This window comes from Carassius carassius, chromosome 13, assembly GCF_963082965.1.
Source record: "Carassius carassius chromosome 13, fCarCar2.1, whole genome shotgun sequence".
Taxonomy (NCBI): Eukaryota; Metazoa; Chordata; class Actinopteri; order Cypriniformes; family Cyprinidae; genus Carassius; species Carassius carassius.
The window spans coordinates 4,970,998-4,987,342 of record NC_081767.1 but is presented as its reverse complement, the minus strand read 5'-3'; the positions used below and the strand labels follow the sequence as shown (position 1 = coordinate 4,987,342).

The following is a 16,345-nucleotide window of genomic DNA, read 5'->3' as shown; positions in this document are numbered from 1 at the left end:
TTTTAAATTTGATTAATGTCATTCGCAGTGCTTCATGGGATTGCAGTCCACTAAAGCTGTGAAGTCTCGGCTTTATCTTTTGTCGCTTATTCATTTACCTTTTTGCTTCAAATTAAAGTTTGTAATGTTGTGATTCTACTCATAGCTGCTTGGCTTGGTTCATTTTTAACACTTCGCTACCCTGCAACACTTGGTCTAAATAGGACCAATTAGTATGAACATTTATTATAGGCATACTATAGTGATTCAGGATAAGACTAAAACACATTTTGGAAGATGGATTCATGATATACTCACTTATTAGGCTATATGTTTCTGTAAATGTTGACGTTGCATTGTGTACCTTTTATTGAAAGTAGCCCACTTTTAACTGTTTAGACATGCCTTCATTTTTAAATTTGCAATGCTTGAGTTGGAGGCATGAAGCACGAAAGGGGCGTTTGCAAAGGTTGTTTAAAAACATGCTTTATTCTTATAGTTCCACACTAGGTGACAGTAGTAACACAGAAACAGCCTATACTCCACATTTTAAAGCATGCTACTTTTCACTTTTAACAGTTCCCATGGTTGTTTTCATCAGAGATTTCATGTTTGAATGCATATACAGGGTTAATGATGCAGTTGTCTTCATCTTCACATGGCTTTGACTGAAGCTGCTCACTTTTCACTGCACTTTGCAGAAACATTGGTGCAAATGTTCTGATCTTGGCTTGTCTCCTGAAATGCATTGATAAATGAGCTGTGAACTTCTTATTCTGTTATTATTCTGATATCAATGATACACTCACCATAGTGTACACTCGAGTGACAGCACTTTACAGTATTAGTTAGTTCTATTAAGTGCTTATTAGTTTTGACATTGATACTCTCTCTCTATTGATCAACAGTTGATGAAACTCATTTCATGAAAAACATGCCATGGCACAAAAGATACTTACACTTCTGATCGGTTCTTTACACCTGTGTATACCAAAACATGAATGCATTCTCATTTATCTCAAATAATGTATGAAATACTTTATATCATTTAAATTTCTGGCAAGATCTTACCTTCTGTAAGTCATAGAAATAAGAATGGCAACAAGTGCACATTTAAACAGTAAGAAAACTCCCAAAATTGAGAGGAAAGCTGTGAAGGATATGCCTGCAAAACCAAAGAGAACAGACAAATATACAAATCATTGCTTTTGTGCCTGTTGAGACACATCACGTTTTATCTGTTTAATGTCTCAACATAACTAATAAAAATAGTTTTTCTCACGTGCTTGGGCTCATTTTTTTTAAAACTGTCTCAACATCTATAGTCTCCAGCACAGACTCACCTAGAACAGTGATCTGTAAGTTTGTGGAGTTCATTGCACCGTATAGATTCAGTGCCTCACAAATATATTCCCCAGTGTTATCACGGGAAGCAGTGAAGGAAATCACACGTGAGACGCCCCGTTCTTCCTCTACACCTGCTCTCTTCATGAACCACCTGTGGACCGCAGGAGGGTTGGCTTTACTTTGACAGGTGAGGGTCACATTATCACCAAGCCAGACCAAGCCTGTGAGAGAGATCCATGTTTCCTTCGGAGGATCTGGGGCAACAAAAAAAATTAATAACAGAGTGTGTAGGCTATTTAAAAAAAAAACAACAACAATAAAAAAAAAAAGCTACAAACTGCTGGGATAAAATCTCACACTCCACACTGAGGATGACCATCTTGTGGCTGAGCAGGGGTCTGTCCTCTCGGTGTAGATTTTGAATAGAAACACAGTTCACTTTCAGCTCATGATGGTTTAACAATGGGATGAAATTCAAGATGGCAGAAACACTCTGAGTCCCATCAGTGTTCATCTGTGTCTTCTGTGTTACGTCACCACCTGATACAGGATCCCAGATTACATTTGGAGGGTGACTGGGGCAGGGAGCTGGAACAGTGCAGGTCAGATTCACCTCCTCACCCTCCCTGAGCACCGGCACAGTCACAGCCGGTTCAGCCAAGGAATCTACTAGAATATTGAGAGGAGAACGTAGTAATGGTATGGTACCCATTCACTGCAGAGCATTAGGTTTTAAAATGAATGCAGCCTAAATCATTTTCAACTTTGTATGCAGAGGTGGGTAGAGTACCCAAAAACTGTACTCAAGTAAAAGTAAGGGTACTTCTAGAAATATTTACTCAAGTAAAAGTAAAAGTACTAGTCTGAATAGTTACTTGAGTAAGAGTAAAAGAGTATCGGATAAAAAATCTAGTCAAGTAGTTAGTTACTAGTTACTTTGGGTCATATATACTGAGCCTATTTTTATTAAGATATATAGATAACATGTATGTAATGTATGTGTGAGTGTATAAATGTATATATTTCATCAGCCTTTACTCCAATTTATGTAATTTATTATAAAATCCTGTCTGTTTACTTAAGTAACAGATATAGGTGTCATGCCATAACATATTTTTAATACGACTGACTTTATATTAAATGTGAATTTAACATTGAAAGTTAATGTGATATCAAAATTGCTACTAATCTTTCATTGTTCAGAAAGAGAGCAAATAACATTTGCATTATTAAAGATCATTTTCACTGACAGTCTAGAGTTCAATCACTCTCAGAAACTCCCATTAAAATCACTGAAACTGTTAACACTGTGAAATCAATATCTTAATTATAGATTCGTACACACATCTGCACTTTGTTGTTTCTGACGAGAGAATTCGCCAGAAAGAGGTATTCAGTCAGCAAGCGAGTGAAGGAAGCACCGGCATTTTAGCGATGACTCATCTGAATGCCTCTGATTGGCCATTGCATTCAAAAGCGCAAAAGAATCGTGTGTGATTGGTTAAAAATGAGCAGTGCTGTAAAAACGCATCTATCTCTGGCTCAGCACCAGCAAGCGATCACAGATCTGAATTTAGCAGCTGATGATATGACTTGCTGAACGTACTCGCACCGGTGTGATTGTATTAAAATTAATAAAATCTTAATCTGCTATTTTTTGTCTTTTGGAAGCTGCATTCAACTTGACTCCCCTCTGTTATAAGCCACACACGTACAACAAACTAATGTCACAGTGGTATCGTGTACTGTAATCGAATGTAGCCCGAGTTATTACCTGTTAAACAGTAGACAGCACACGCGGTGTTCATCTAATAAGGATCTCCATCGCAAGCAAATTATAGCCTTTGCAGATTTGCTTTCAATTCAGTGCAGTTCCATAGCCACGTTTTCAACGCTGCTGATGTCCAGCAGAGGGCGGGCAAAGGTGCGTCGCTATCGCCTGTTCCACCGGCGGAAGTGACTGGTAGCCTCTGTTTTTAGCATCATCCAGTGTGGAGAATGCTGGTGAAACAGACGAACGAGTTCGCGCTGAGTATGGAGCGTTCCAAGCCTTTGCCACCTCTTCGTGAAGCTCAGGAAGAAATGGGGCGGGCTTTGAGTTCGGGGACGTACGCTCATCCGGAAGAAAACTACCATCCAGCCGGGAACGAGAGGGGGCGCTGGTGCAGACCACTCGAGGCCGAGGCTCGTCGCGTCCAGCGTGAGCACTCGCATCAGCTCCTTCTCGATGTCAGCTCGTCTGCTGGGCTTCTGAGCAGAAAGCGCGAGATCCCCGGAGCTCGCCCAGCCTTCACCGCTGAAGCTAGCAGAGAGCACGTGTCCTCTTCCCCCGATGCGGCCCTGAGATCTACTTCCTCGGAAGACGCGGCGGCAGACAGCAGGCGCTGACCATCGGGAAGCGATGCAGGGGAGGCCGGTGAAGCAGGGCGAACTGGCGAGCTCGGTTGAGCTGGAGACGGTTCCGGAATCCGCTGGGAGCGGCGCTTTTTATGGCGCTGCAGCGCAGCGGGGAATGCAGGCTTGGAGAAAAATGCCAAGCGAGTCCTCAGAGTCACCATTGGCAACAGCTCGCAGTGAGGGCAGCCGCCGTCAGCGAGCGAGAGCGCTGCATGATCCTCACCCAGGCAGGAGACACAGATGACGTGACGGTCTCCCTCGCTGAGCGGGGTTCTCTGCACGAGCTGCAAGAGGGCATCTTTAAAAAGACGCAGCTCTTTTACGAGTGTGTGTCGCAGGGCGAACACACACACGAGGATACGAAAAAAGGATATAGGCGCCTGAACGCGCAGCAGGAACGGCAGTGGAAGGCGCCGTTGGCCAGCGGCTTCAGGAATGGCTCGTCCCGCTGAGATGCTATCTGACGACGCTTGCTTCCTTTCGTGATCCAACGATGCGTGAGCTTCGCTGAAGAGATGAAAAATCAGGTGAGTCAGCCTTTTCGAGCTCCCTTTATAGGGCTAGGCCACACCCGTTTCGGCGGGAAGTGGCATCGAGGGCGCGAGTGGAATCAGCCTGCGCTCGACAGGCTTATGCAGTTGCCGCAGAGCAGCCAATGAGCGAGCGAGCCGTCTCGCCTATGGCTGTGTGCTGCTGCAAATGCGCTTTACAATAATTCAAAATTAAGGATAATTTTTTGCTTCAGTGTATCGTGAAAAGAGACTTTTCCTGTAGCGTCTTAGCTAAGACGCAGTACGAGAGAACTCTCGAGAACTAGTTTTTCTCATAGTTATCAACAAACATCTAAAACCACACAGAGTTCTATTCATTTAGTGAATGTGATGTGATCTTAAAGATGGCATGCAAAGAACCTGTAAGTGAAATTTTCATCAATATTTTACACACCACAGAATTTGTACATTAATACTTTTTTGGCATAGAAAAACATTTTTAAAGATTAAACTTCATCTTCCAGGGCTGTATGGGAGAAATTGAGCTTTTAAATCTTTAAATCAACTGAATCATCTGTTTCATAAAATGATTCACGTTTCCTGCAAACAAAACAGCTAAAACCATCCTAAACTGATTGGCAGGTCTTAGCTGGTTTAAGTAGTGAGTTTTAGCTGGTCTTCACCTACAAATAATGCTTTATTTTTACAGACATGTTACAAACAATTTACATACTATTTGCTATGGGGTCTGCAACGGTTTCGGCATGACATGGCATTTTTAATTTTTTCTGGTTAACCACTGTGCCAACACACACAACACTGTTCCACCCCTTCCCTCCCTTAATGCATTCTACATATTTTTAAATCATACGACAATATAAATAAATAAATAAATACAAACCCGATTCCAAAAAGGTTGGGACACTACAAATTGTGAATAAAAACAGAATGCAATGATGTGGAAGTTTCAAATTTCAATGTTTTATTCAAAATACAACATAGATGACATATCAAATGTTTAAACTGAGAAAATATCGGGCGCCGTTTGTAAAGCTGCTCATGCTGAAAATAACAGCAACATTTTGTCACATTTAGCTTCAAACAATGTAAAAAAAACGGTATGAATTTTTGACGGTCACTTTTTAGCACATTTACAACAATATTTGTCAACTTAGAGATATTTTAAATAGTTAAATATAAATATTAAATGTTAAAACTAAATGTTAAATCTAAATGCTAAATCTAAATCTAAATGTTAAATCTAAATCTAAATGTTAAATCTAAATCTAAATATAAAATCTAAATGTTAAATATAAATGTTAAATCTAAATGTTAAATATAAATCTAAATATAAATGTTAAATCTAAATCTAAATATTAAATCTACATCTAAATGTTAAATCTAAATGTTCAATCTAAATGTTAAATCTAAATCTAAATCTAAATGTTCAATCTAAATGTTAAATCTAAATCTAAATCTAAATGTTGAATCTAAATGTTTCGGTTGAAACTAAATATTTAGCTAATATGCAAATTCAAAATGCCGGAAGTGCCAAAATAAAAGCTTGATGAGGTCAGTGTGTGTTTATAGCATTGTGTTAAATAAGGAACGAATAAAAATCATCTCATCCGAGGAAATTGACTCTTGGACATGGATTATCGTGATAATGACTACCGTATTTTCCGGACTATAAATCGCACTTTTTTCATAGTTTGGCTGGTCCTGCAACTTATTTATCAAAATTAATTTGACATGAACCAAGAGAAAACATGACCGTCTACAGCCACGAGAGGGCGATCTATGCTGCTCAATGCTCCTGTAGTTTTTATATTTTTAACTCCACTAATGTTATTTTTTTTAATAGAATTAGAAAACCCCAAATCATTATCTCTATAATATTTTTTCAATTATTTTATGTGATTTTATTTTTCTTGTATAGGATCTCATATGATGAACACGTTAAATTTTTATTTACTGTTTTATGGCGTTATGATTGTTATTGTTAAATACAACCGTCTTACCCTGATCTTTTATGTTATAAGTTTGGCAATAATAATAAAAAGAGGTACAGGTGCACTACCACTTCACAGCATCACTAACTCCACAGTCCAGTACAGTTTCTCTCAGCGACTCTGCAATGTCTGCACACGTCGAACAGCTGCTCGAAGATCTCACCTTTGGAGAAGACTGATGATTTTATACTCTAAAAATGTAAGTATTACTACTCAACAATGAAGATTACCCCATAATGAACTGCATCCTTTGCCCACCCCAACACTTACATGCAATAATAATGATAAATGCCAATCAATAATTATATACATTTTTTTTCTCCTTAAAATTACATTTTAGTAAAAGAAGCAAAATGTATTTTCTGTCGTGACATAGCTATACATGAATATACACTAATGCAGTTGATGTGAATGCATCAGTTTTCAGTCAAGCAAATTAATACACGAATAGATAAATTATTTATATTTTATTTACTGACAACAAGAAACATGTCTAAATGATTAAAAGAATGTATAAATGTTAGCATCACAATAAATGCATACATGTTCAAATCAACAACACATGAAACAAAGCTTCATTCAAACTTACTGTTCTAACAATCATGTATTTACAGATGGTGAACCCCACATCTTACTATCATCTCAACACAGCTGTTCTGATTCTGCTGCTAGGCTGTGCTTCACAGTCTCACTCTTCTCAACGGGGATGTCGTTGAGCAACAGGATGAGGAAGACCATGATGTCGGCTCTCTGAACCACACAACCTTAAAGCGAGAGCAGAAGAACACGTGCAGGACAATCTGACTGCTGCTGTGTCTGCTCCAAAACAATCGTGTGCCTGCTCTGCACGAGCACCACTACCTTTAAAACATTTACACATAGTTTACAAGTACATGCATTAATTTATTACTTTTGTAGTGGGCTAAACCACTGAACTGGTTCAAAACCACCAGTAAGTCTGTGAGCACGGCTCTTTTCTCCAGGTGGATCAGAGGATTGTAGGCCCCTGTAATAAGAGCACTGTCAATGACTTCAGATAAAAGCTTTTGAAGCTTCTGAAAGTCATCCTTCATTGTATAAACAGAAACCAGCAGAACAAACTTTACCAAAATCAAATCCTCAGTGTCTTTTGGTCTCTCTCTAGATGCTCTCGCTGCTCTGGGGCCACCGATGAGGAAGAGACCACAGCAGCATCTGGTCCTGGTGAGAGCTGGTGAGAGCTGGAGTGATGGAGCGTCTCATCTATATCTCTGGACCATATCCGGATGCTGCAGTGGACTTCTCCATCCTCAGTGCACACACCAGTCTGCAGACATTTTCATAACCTACACAAATACACACACACACAATACAAAAAGTCATTCCTTTATTCTTTTGTTTCAGGTATTTCCTTTTTTCCCCTTTCCTTGCAGGTATTGCTCCACCACAAAAGATCTGCAGCAAATGCACAGAAATCAACAATAAGAAAAGTGCTGTTATAACTCTTTGAAATTACACTAATTAAAATGTTTCATTTATTTTTGTAGTGTTCTTACACAAATCCTTTAATGGCAGCATTCCTTCATCAGTCACTCTACAGCAGATAAACATAATCTGTTCCTGTAACATCCAGACAAGAGTCAGTCTCCTCTGTGATTTATCTGTGATATACTGCATCTGCATGTTGAGTTAGTAAATGATGTAACTCGCTTTTTATCCAACACAAATGTTCCTAAAATTATCAATATTGCAAATGGACAAATAAAATAGATAACCTGTGTTTAGTTACTGTATGTAGGTTTGTTTGATTACATGACTTACACTCATCTAAAGCAGTGTTGACAACAATGAGTGAACTCAGATGCCTGTTTCATGTCTGTTAAATGTGCTCATCTACAATACTTATCAAAGACTATCCTGCCAGATGATAGACATTTAGTAATAGTCTTCAAGATGTATATATGGTTTATGTAAATCCACTTTTGAGTCGTGTACTTAATGGAGCTCCCCTGTTAGTTATTCATTATAAAACGTGTTTTTACAGCACAAATATGCTATATTATGTAAGTAACAAACAGGGTTTAGATTAAGCCAGGATCAGGCCATGGCTCAATTAGTCTTGCCTGTCAAACCGGAGGATAGCGTCTTTACACCTTTTGCTTATATGTTGCTGACTTTACACCTTAGATTTAATAGATTATTAACTCCAAAATCAATACCACTGTATGAAAATAACTTGTACTCTTAAATTTAAATTATTTCGTGAAAAAAATATATTCTCACCATTGTAACTCACAGCAAGCCGTCATATTCATAGACATGTATTGAAAGGCTAGATGGCTCAAGGCGGAGTCAGCTGTGTCGTCACTTGGCGGCCATCTTAGGTCAGGAGACTGCGCTGCTGCTCCCTGCTGCTGTGGACGGAAGGTGAGTGACATACGCCAACTAAAATGCTCGTAACTTGCTGAATTCTTGACGGATTTACAAACGGTTTGGTTTATTACAAACCTTATTAACGTGGCTATGATTTGTGCTGATGCCGATGTTTAAATTGTAGCTTCACGTTTTGAGAAACGCTTAACATTGCAGCGTAGCTGTGTGTTTCATGGCTGCCCTCTACTCTAAAGTGATACCACAGTCGACATTTTCAATTATTAACAGGTTTCCTGAGACCAACAACGTTTCTTGACAACCTAATCTTTTGTCTAAATGTCATTTTGTGGATGTGGTTGTATTTATTTGCTGGCTAGCAGTGAAGAGGTCGTAAGTGAATCACCAAGCAATTGTAAATTGGTGGGAGAGGCAGGGTTAGTCTTTCGTTTCAACATAGCTTTGAGTTACACATGATTTCCAAGTGGTTTGGTTTCTTAAAAACATCTTTACATTTGGATTACTTTGTTGGTTTTTTGTTTACAGAACTTCTGATTACGCTTGTGGAAAATGAGAGGAGGAGAGGGAGGGAGCTGTATTGATTATATTGTATTGATGGAAAGAGTTTTGTGTCCAATTGTGTCTTAATGTTTTTTTTTTTTTTTTTTTATATTTTGTATATTTTTTTGTAAGTTTTTTCTAATTGTGTGCCTTTGGACCTAAGTAAAAAAACAAAAAACAAAGACCCATCTCTTTTCTCTTTATTTTACAGAATGGCAACTTGAGACAGATTTATATTATACATAAATTTACACATGTATTTAATAATGTAAATATTAGTAAAAACTAAATTGCACTATTTCATGTTTCATGTACCTTATAAATATTGACATCATTACTGTGTGTGTGTATGGGTATACCTAGTACTTTACCTGTCTAGTCTACTTAATATACTATTTTCTTAATAAACTCCGTGGCTATAAGATAATCCATGTCCAAGAGTCAATTTCCTCGGATGAGATGATTTTTATTCGTTCCTTATTTAACACAATGCTATAAACACACACTGACCTCATCGAGCTTTTATTTTGTCACTTCCGCATTTTGAATTTGCATATTAGCTAAATATTTAGTTTCAACCGAAACATTTAGATTGAACATTTATATTTATATTTATATTTAACATTTAGATTTAACATTTATATTTATGTTTATCATTTAGATTTAACATTTAGATTTAAATTAATATTTAACATTTAGATTTAACATTTAGATTTAACATTTAGATTTAACATTTAGATTTAACATTTAGATTTAGATTTAGATTTAACATTTAGATTTAGATTTAACATTTAGATTTAGCATTTAATATTTATATTTAACTATTTAAAATATCTCTAAGTTGATAAATATTGTTGTAAATGTGCTAAAAAGTGACCGTCAAAAATTCATACCAGTTTTTTAAACATTGTTTGAAGCTAAATGTGACAAAATGTTGCTGTTATTTTCAGCATGAGCAGCTTTACAAACGGCACCCGATAAGAAAATTTATAATTTTAAGAGAAAAATAGGTTGATTTAAAATTTCATGGCATCGATACATCTAAAAAAAAGTTGTGACAAGGCCATTTTTACCACTGTATGGCATCCCCTCTTCTTTTTAAAACAGTCTGCGAACGTCTGGGGACTGAGGAGACAAGTTGCCTTAAGTTTAGGAATAGGAATGTTGTCCCATTCTTGTCTAATACAAGTTTCTAGTTGCTCAACTGTCTTAGTTCTTCTTTGTTGCATCTTCCTCTTTATTGGCAGCCATATCACCCTGGAGCCCAAGACCGGTTTCCCACTGAAGCTAAGCAGGGCTGAGCCTGGTCAGTACCTGGATGGGAGACCTCCTGAGAAAACTAGGTTGCTGCTGGAAGAGGTGCTAGTGAGGCCAGCAGGGGGTGCTCACCCTGTGGTCTGTGTGGGTCCTAGCGCCCCAGTGTAGTGATGGGGACACTATACTGTCAACAAGCACCGTCCTTCGGATGAGACGTTAAACCGAGGTCCTGACTCTCTGTGGTCATTAAAAATCCCAGGATGTCTTTCGAAAAGAGTAGAGGTGTGTCCTCGGCATCCTGGCTAAATTCGCCCAGTGGCCTCTGACCATCATGGCCTCCTAACAATCCCCATATCTGCTGATCGGCTTCATCACTCTGTCTCCTCTCCACCAGTAAGCTGGTGTGTGGTGGGCGTTCTGGCGCACTATGGCTGCCGTTGCATCATCCAGGTGGATGCTGCACACTGGTGGTGGACGAGGAGATACCCCCTGACAATGTAAGTGCTTTGAGTGCCTAGAAAAGCGCTATATAAATGTAATGAATTATTATTATTATTATTATTATTATGATGCACCAAATATTTTAAATGGGTGAAAGATCTGGACTGCAGGCTGGCTGGCCATTTCAGTACCTGGATCAGAGGTGGGTAGTAACGAGTTACATTTACTTCGTTACATTTACTTGAGTAATTTTTTGGGGTAACTAATACTTTTTGGAGTATATTTAAAGATGGGTATTTATACTCTTACTTGAGTAAATTTTTGGGGGAAAATCTGTAATTTTACTTCGTTACTGTGGGCGACGCTCCTCTCATTACTTTATCTTAATGCAATAAATGTTATAACTGCTTCAGTTTATTCCAAACGTGCCGTCTACTTTTCTCTGGACAATGAGCGATGCCCATTCGCGAATGATTCATTCTTTTGAGTCAATTCTGTTCAAAGGCTTGATCAAACCAATTGGCAAACGAGTGAATTGGTTCATGAATCAGTTTGAATGATTCGTTTAGTTCCCTGCCGCACGTCTGCACGTCTGAGCATCTGAAGTGGTTCACTCAGAGTTGTAACGTTTAACATCAGCAGCGTTGAAAACGTGGCTATGGAACTGCACTGAATTGAAAGCAAATCTGCAAAGGCTATTATTTGCTAGCGATGGAGATCCTTATTAGATGAACACCGCGTGTGCTGTCTACTGTTTAACAGGTAATAACTTGGGCTACATTCGATTACACTACACGATAGCACTGTGACATTAGTTTGTTGTACGTGTGTGGCTTATAACAGAGGGGAGTCAAGTTGAATGCAGCTTCCAAAAGACAAAAAATAGCCGATTAAGATTTTATTAATTTTAATACAATCACACCGGTGCGAGTACGTTCAGCGAGTCATATTATCAGCTGCTAAATTCAGATCTGTGATCCCTTGCTGGCGCTGAGCCAGAGATAGATGTGTTTTTACAGCACTGCACATTATAACCAATCACACATGATTCTTTGGGGCTTATTAAAGCATTGGCCAATCAGAGGCGTTCCGATGAGTCATCGCTAAAATGCCGGTGCTTCCTTCACTCACTCACTGACTGAATACCTCTTTCTGGCGAATTCTCTCGTCAGAAACAACAAAGTGCAGATGTGTGTACGAATCTATAATTAAGATATTGATTTCACAGTGTTAACAGTTTCAGTGATTTTAATGGGAGTTTCTGAGAGTGATTGAAATCTAGACTGTCAGTGAAAATGATCTTTAATAATGTAAATGTTATTTGCTCTCTTTCTGAACAATGAAAGATTAGTAGCAATATTTATATCACATTAACTTTCAATGTTAAATTCACATTTAATATATAGTCAGTCGTATTAAAAATATGTTATGGCATGACACCTATATCTGTTACTTAAGTAAACAGACAGGGTTTTATAATAAATTACAGAAATTGGAGTAAAGGCTGATGAAATATATACATTTATACACGCACACATACATTACATACATTTTATCTATATATCTAAATAAAAATAGGCTCAGTATATATGACCCAAAGTAACTAACTACTTGAGTAGATTTTTTATCCGATACTCTTTTACTCTTACTCAAGTAACTATTCAAGACTAGTACTTTTACTTTTACTTGAGTAAATATTTCTAGAAGTACTTTTACTTTTACTTGAGTACAGTTTTTAGGTACTCTACCCACCTCTGACCTGGATCCTTCTTCTACGCAGCCATAATGTTGTTATTGATGCAGTATGTGGTCTGGCATTGTCATGTTGGAAAATGCAAGGTCTTCCCTGAAAGAGAGGACGTCTGGACGGGAGCATATGTTGTTTTAGAACTTGGATATACCTTTCAGCATTGATGGTGCCTTTCCAGATGTGTTAGCTGCCAATGCCACATGCACTCATGCAACCCCATACCATCAGAGATGCAGGCTTCTGAACTGAGCGCTGATAACAACTTTGGTTGTCGTTGTCCTCATTAGTCCGGGTGACATGGCGTCACAGTTCTCCAAAAATAACTTCAAATTTGGATTCTTCTGACCACAGAACAGTTTCCACTTTGCCACAGTCCATTTTAAATGAGCCTTGGCCCAGAGAAAACGCCTGCGCTCCTGGATCATGTTTAGATATGTTTTTTTTTTAAAGATATGGTTTCTATAGAGTTTTAGCCGGCAACGGCTAACAATGTTCACCAACAATGTTTTCTGAAAGTATTCCTGAGCCCATGTTGTGATTTCCATTACAGTAGCATTCCTGTATGTGATGCAGTGCCGTCTAAGGGCCCGAAGATCACAGGCATCCAGTATGGTTTTCTGGCCTTGACCCTTACGCACAGAGATTGTTCCAGATTCTCTGAATCTTTGGATGATATTATGCACTGTAGATTATGATAACTTTAAACTCTTTGCAATTTTTCTCTGAAAAACTCCTTTTTGATATTGCTCCACTATTTTTTGCCATAGCATTGGGTGAATTGGTGATCTTCTGCCCATCTTGACTTCTGAGAGACACTGCCACTCTGAGAGGCTCTTTTTATACTCATGTTGCCAACTGACCTAATAAATTGCAAATTGGTCCTCCAGCTGTTCCTTATATGTACATTTAACTTTTCCGGCCTCTTATTGCTATCTGTCCCAGCTATCTGATTTTCATGCATATTGTTTCTGATAAAGTATTATTATTTAGAAAATCGATATGATCAGGTTGTGTATAGGAGGTGTCGAATTGGTCATACAAGACTCACTCATTCTTAGCTATTGAAAGGGGAAGAGAAACCGGTCTGTGAAAGGTGTAAAAAAATATTTTGAGTATAACATTTTAAGTAATTTTAGGCAAGTTTTTTTAATGGAGATTTTTTTTAAATAATTCTCCTAAAGGATTTAACATTTGTTTAAAGGCCAGTGCATTGAAACCATTTAGTTTAATCACAGTTCTATATTGTGCTTTAATTGGTACACGCGTGCTCACGCATACACAGGCACCACTCGCACAGAGATCTCGCGCTGTGCAAAAAGTAACATTCAGAAGCTCATAAACTTGTTGTCAGTGCTGCCACACTACTTTTATAAATCAATACAGAATCGCTAGATAATATTTCTCAGCAAGAAGTGGTGGTAAAATCGGGTGAGCATGATTTCACCAAGTACAACATGTTCCTGGATCAACATTCCGATTTAACCAATCAGAATTTAGGGATATCTTTTAAGGATCTGTTTTAGGCTTATGATCAGGGTTAGGTTCTTCTACACACTTTTTAGTGAACTATCATAGGAATAAATTATGGGTAGCCTACTGTTAGGTTTTGGGGTAGGGATTAGGTTTATTCTACATTTTCAGCATATCACATTTGCATCAAAGGATTTAGCTGTCAGTCATTTAACATTTCTATCATAATAGTATCGTTAAAAGTTGACTAATATTAAATGATTTTTTTTGTTTTATCTTACCTCGTTCTGTTTAACATTAAACTGACTCTTCGCTCTCTCTGTCAAGGTTCACGATTCAAGATTTTTATTCATCACATACACGATTATATAGAGCATATATAACCAGCAATGAAATGTGAGTCAGGTCCACTCCATGGACAGTTCAATTATTAAAGATTACAACACAGATGAAAATATACATTAGAGTGCACGCGGGTTCGGGTACCCACGGGTGAAAAATATCCAACTGTGTCGGATACGGGTGCGGGTCGGGTCGGACACAGGGGAAACACGGGTCTAAACACGGGTTCAAAACAGTCGTGCAAACGTAAAAATAGGCCTACGTTCCACTTTAAAAAAAATCACAATCGCGCGAACGGCTGCATGAGTCATTAGTTAACAGTTGTAAAAGATCAGCCAGCTTTTTTTTTCTTCTTTTTTTCGTTGTTTTTGTTTTCCGTATATATATATATATATATATACATATATACATATCTTATAATCGGAATTAAAATGTGTTTGATTTAGGCTAAGCCTATTTTAAAATTTGTGTCATAAAATTATATCGCGCATACAGCTCAACTAACGCGATCGTTATAAAGGTGTTTAAACAACAATACACTTCCACTTGCATGTATTTGACAATCGGAATATCAGATATTTCATTCCATAGCTAACACATTTGTTAATATGGGCCTAATCTAGGCTATCTAATCTAATGCATCTGAAAATGACTTTGTGCAGCTCATTCACATGTGCGCTCTGGCAAGATCCGCCTCTTGCGATGCTCAGCTGTGAACCGTTCGACTTGAAGCACAACCTCAGACCAGAGGCGTCGTGCCCATTCGAAGTAAGGGGGCACGTGCCCCCTCAGATTTCTGAGCCAAGTGGATTTTTTTTTTTTTTTTTTTTTTTTTTTTTAATTCTCTTTATTGAGGTTTTTTACATATTAAATACAGAAAGACAAAAACACAATAACAAACAACATACATCAGAGGGCATCATTTCTATTTCCATGCTAAGCCAATCAATTAAACATTCTCACCAAAGTAATCCATGAAGGTTTGCCACATTGAATAAAATATTTCAGACTTCCCCCTTAACAAGTATTTAATTTTCTCCAATTTCAAATGACCCATTATGTCTTTCATTAAGGCTGAGTGAGCAGGGGGCATTTTTTGTTTCCAACACAAAAGAATCAGTCTCCGTGCTAACAAGGTCACAAAACAAACCATGCTGTTTTGGGTGTCCGAAAGTTGTACATTGACTGGTTTCACACCAAAAAGAGCCCAAATTGGATCTGGCTTAAGCTGTTTTTTCAAAATCTTGGAAAGGGTTTGAAATATAGTGTTCCAGTAGGTCGTAATGTGAGGACAATTCCAAAACATATGTGCAAGAGAAGCTGGCCCTTGTGAACATCTGTCACAAGAAGGACTAATGGAAGGAAACATCTTTGACAACTTTAATTTGGATAAATGCACTCTGTGTAGCACCTTGAACTGCAAAAGACCATGTCTAATACAAACAGAGGTAGAATGAACATTTCTTTGGGCTTTTGACCATTGATTGTCTGTAATAGACACCCCTAGGTCATCTTGCCAGGCTCTTTTCAAATGGTCCAATGTAGGTGTTGTTTCTTCCTGTGATAGCACATTGTGGATTTTAGCAATTAGCCCTCTTTGAAATGGATTAGACAAGAACACTGTTTCCATTGCAGAGTTTAGGGGCTGATTAGGGAAAGACGGAAATAAGCCCTTAACAAAACTTCGGATCTGCAGGTATTTAAAGAAATCCTTACTTTCCAATCTGTATTTGCTCTGTAATTGTTTGAATGTGGGAAATGTATTTTCAATAAATAAATCTTTTAAACATTGAATACCTTTATGTTCCCACTGAAGAAATGTCATATTTAAGACTGATGGAGGAAATGTATGATTATTAATCAATGGACTTAAAGCTGACGCACCCCTCCATCCGTAATGCATCCTAATCTGGGACCAGATTTTAACTGAATGAGAAACTACTGGGTTC

At 38.0% G+C, this 16,345-nt stretch overlaps 1 protein-coding gene across 1 annotated transcript in view; it reads right to left on the bottom strand.

Moving 5' to 3' along the window:
* Positions 1 to 449: 449 nt before the first annotated feature.
* LOC132155550 (myelin-associated glycoprotein-like) overlaps positions 450 to 16,345 on the bottom strand; it is a 55,667-nt gene continuing 39,771 nt past the window's right edge. The window contains exon 8 of the mRNA XM_059564327.1: positions 450 to 717. Coding sequence (XP_059420310.1) covers positions 658 to 717 — 60 coding nt within the window. The 3' untranslated portion in view covers positions 450 to 657. The remainder of the gene's footprint in view (positions 718 to 16,345) is intronic.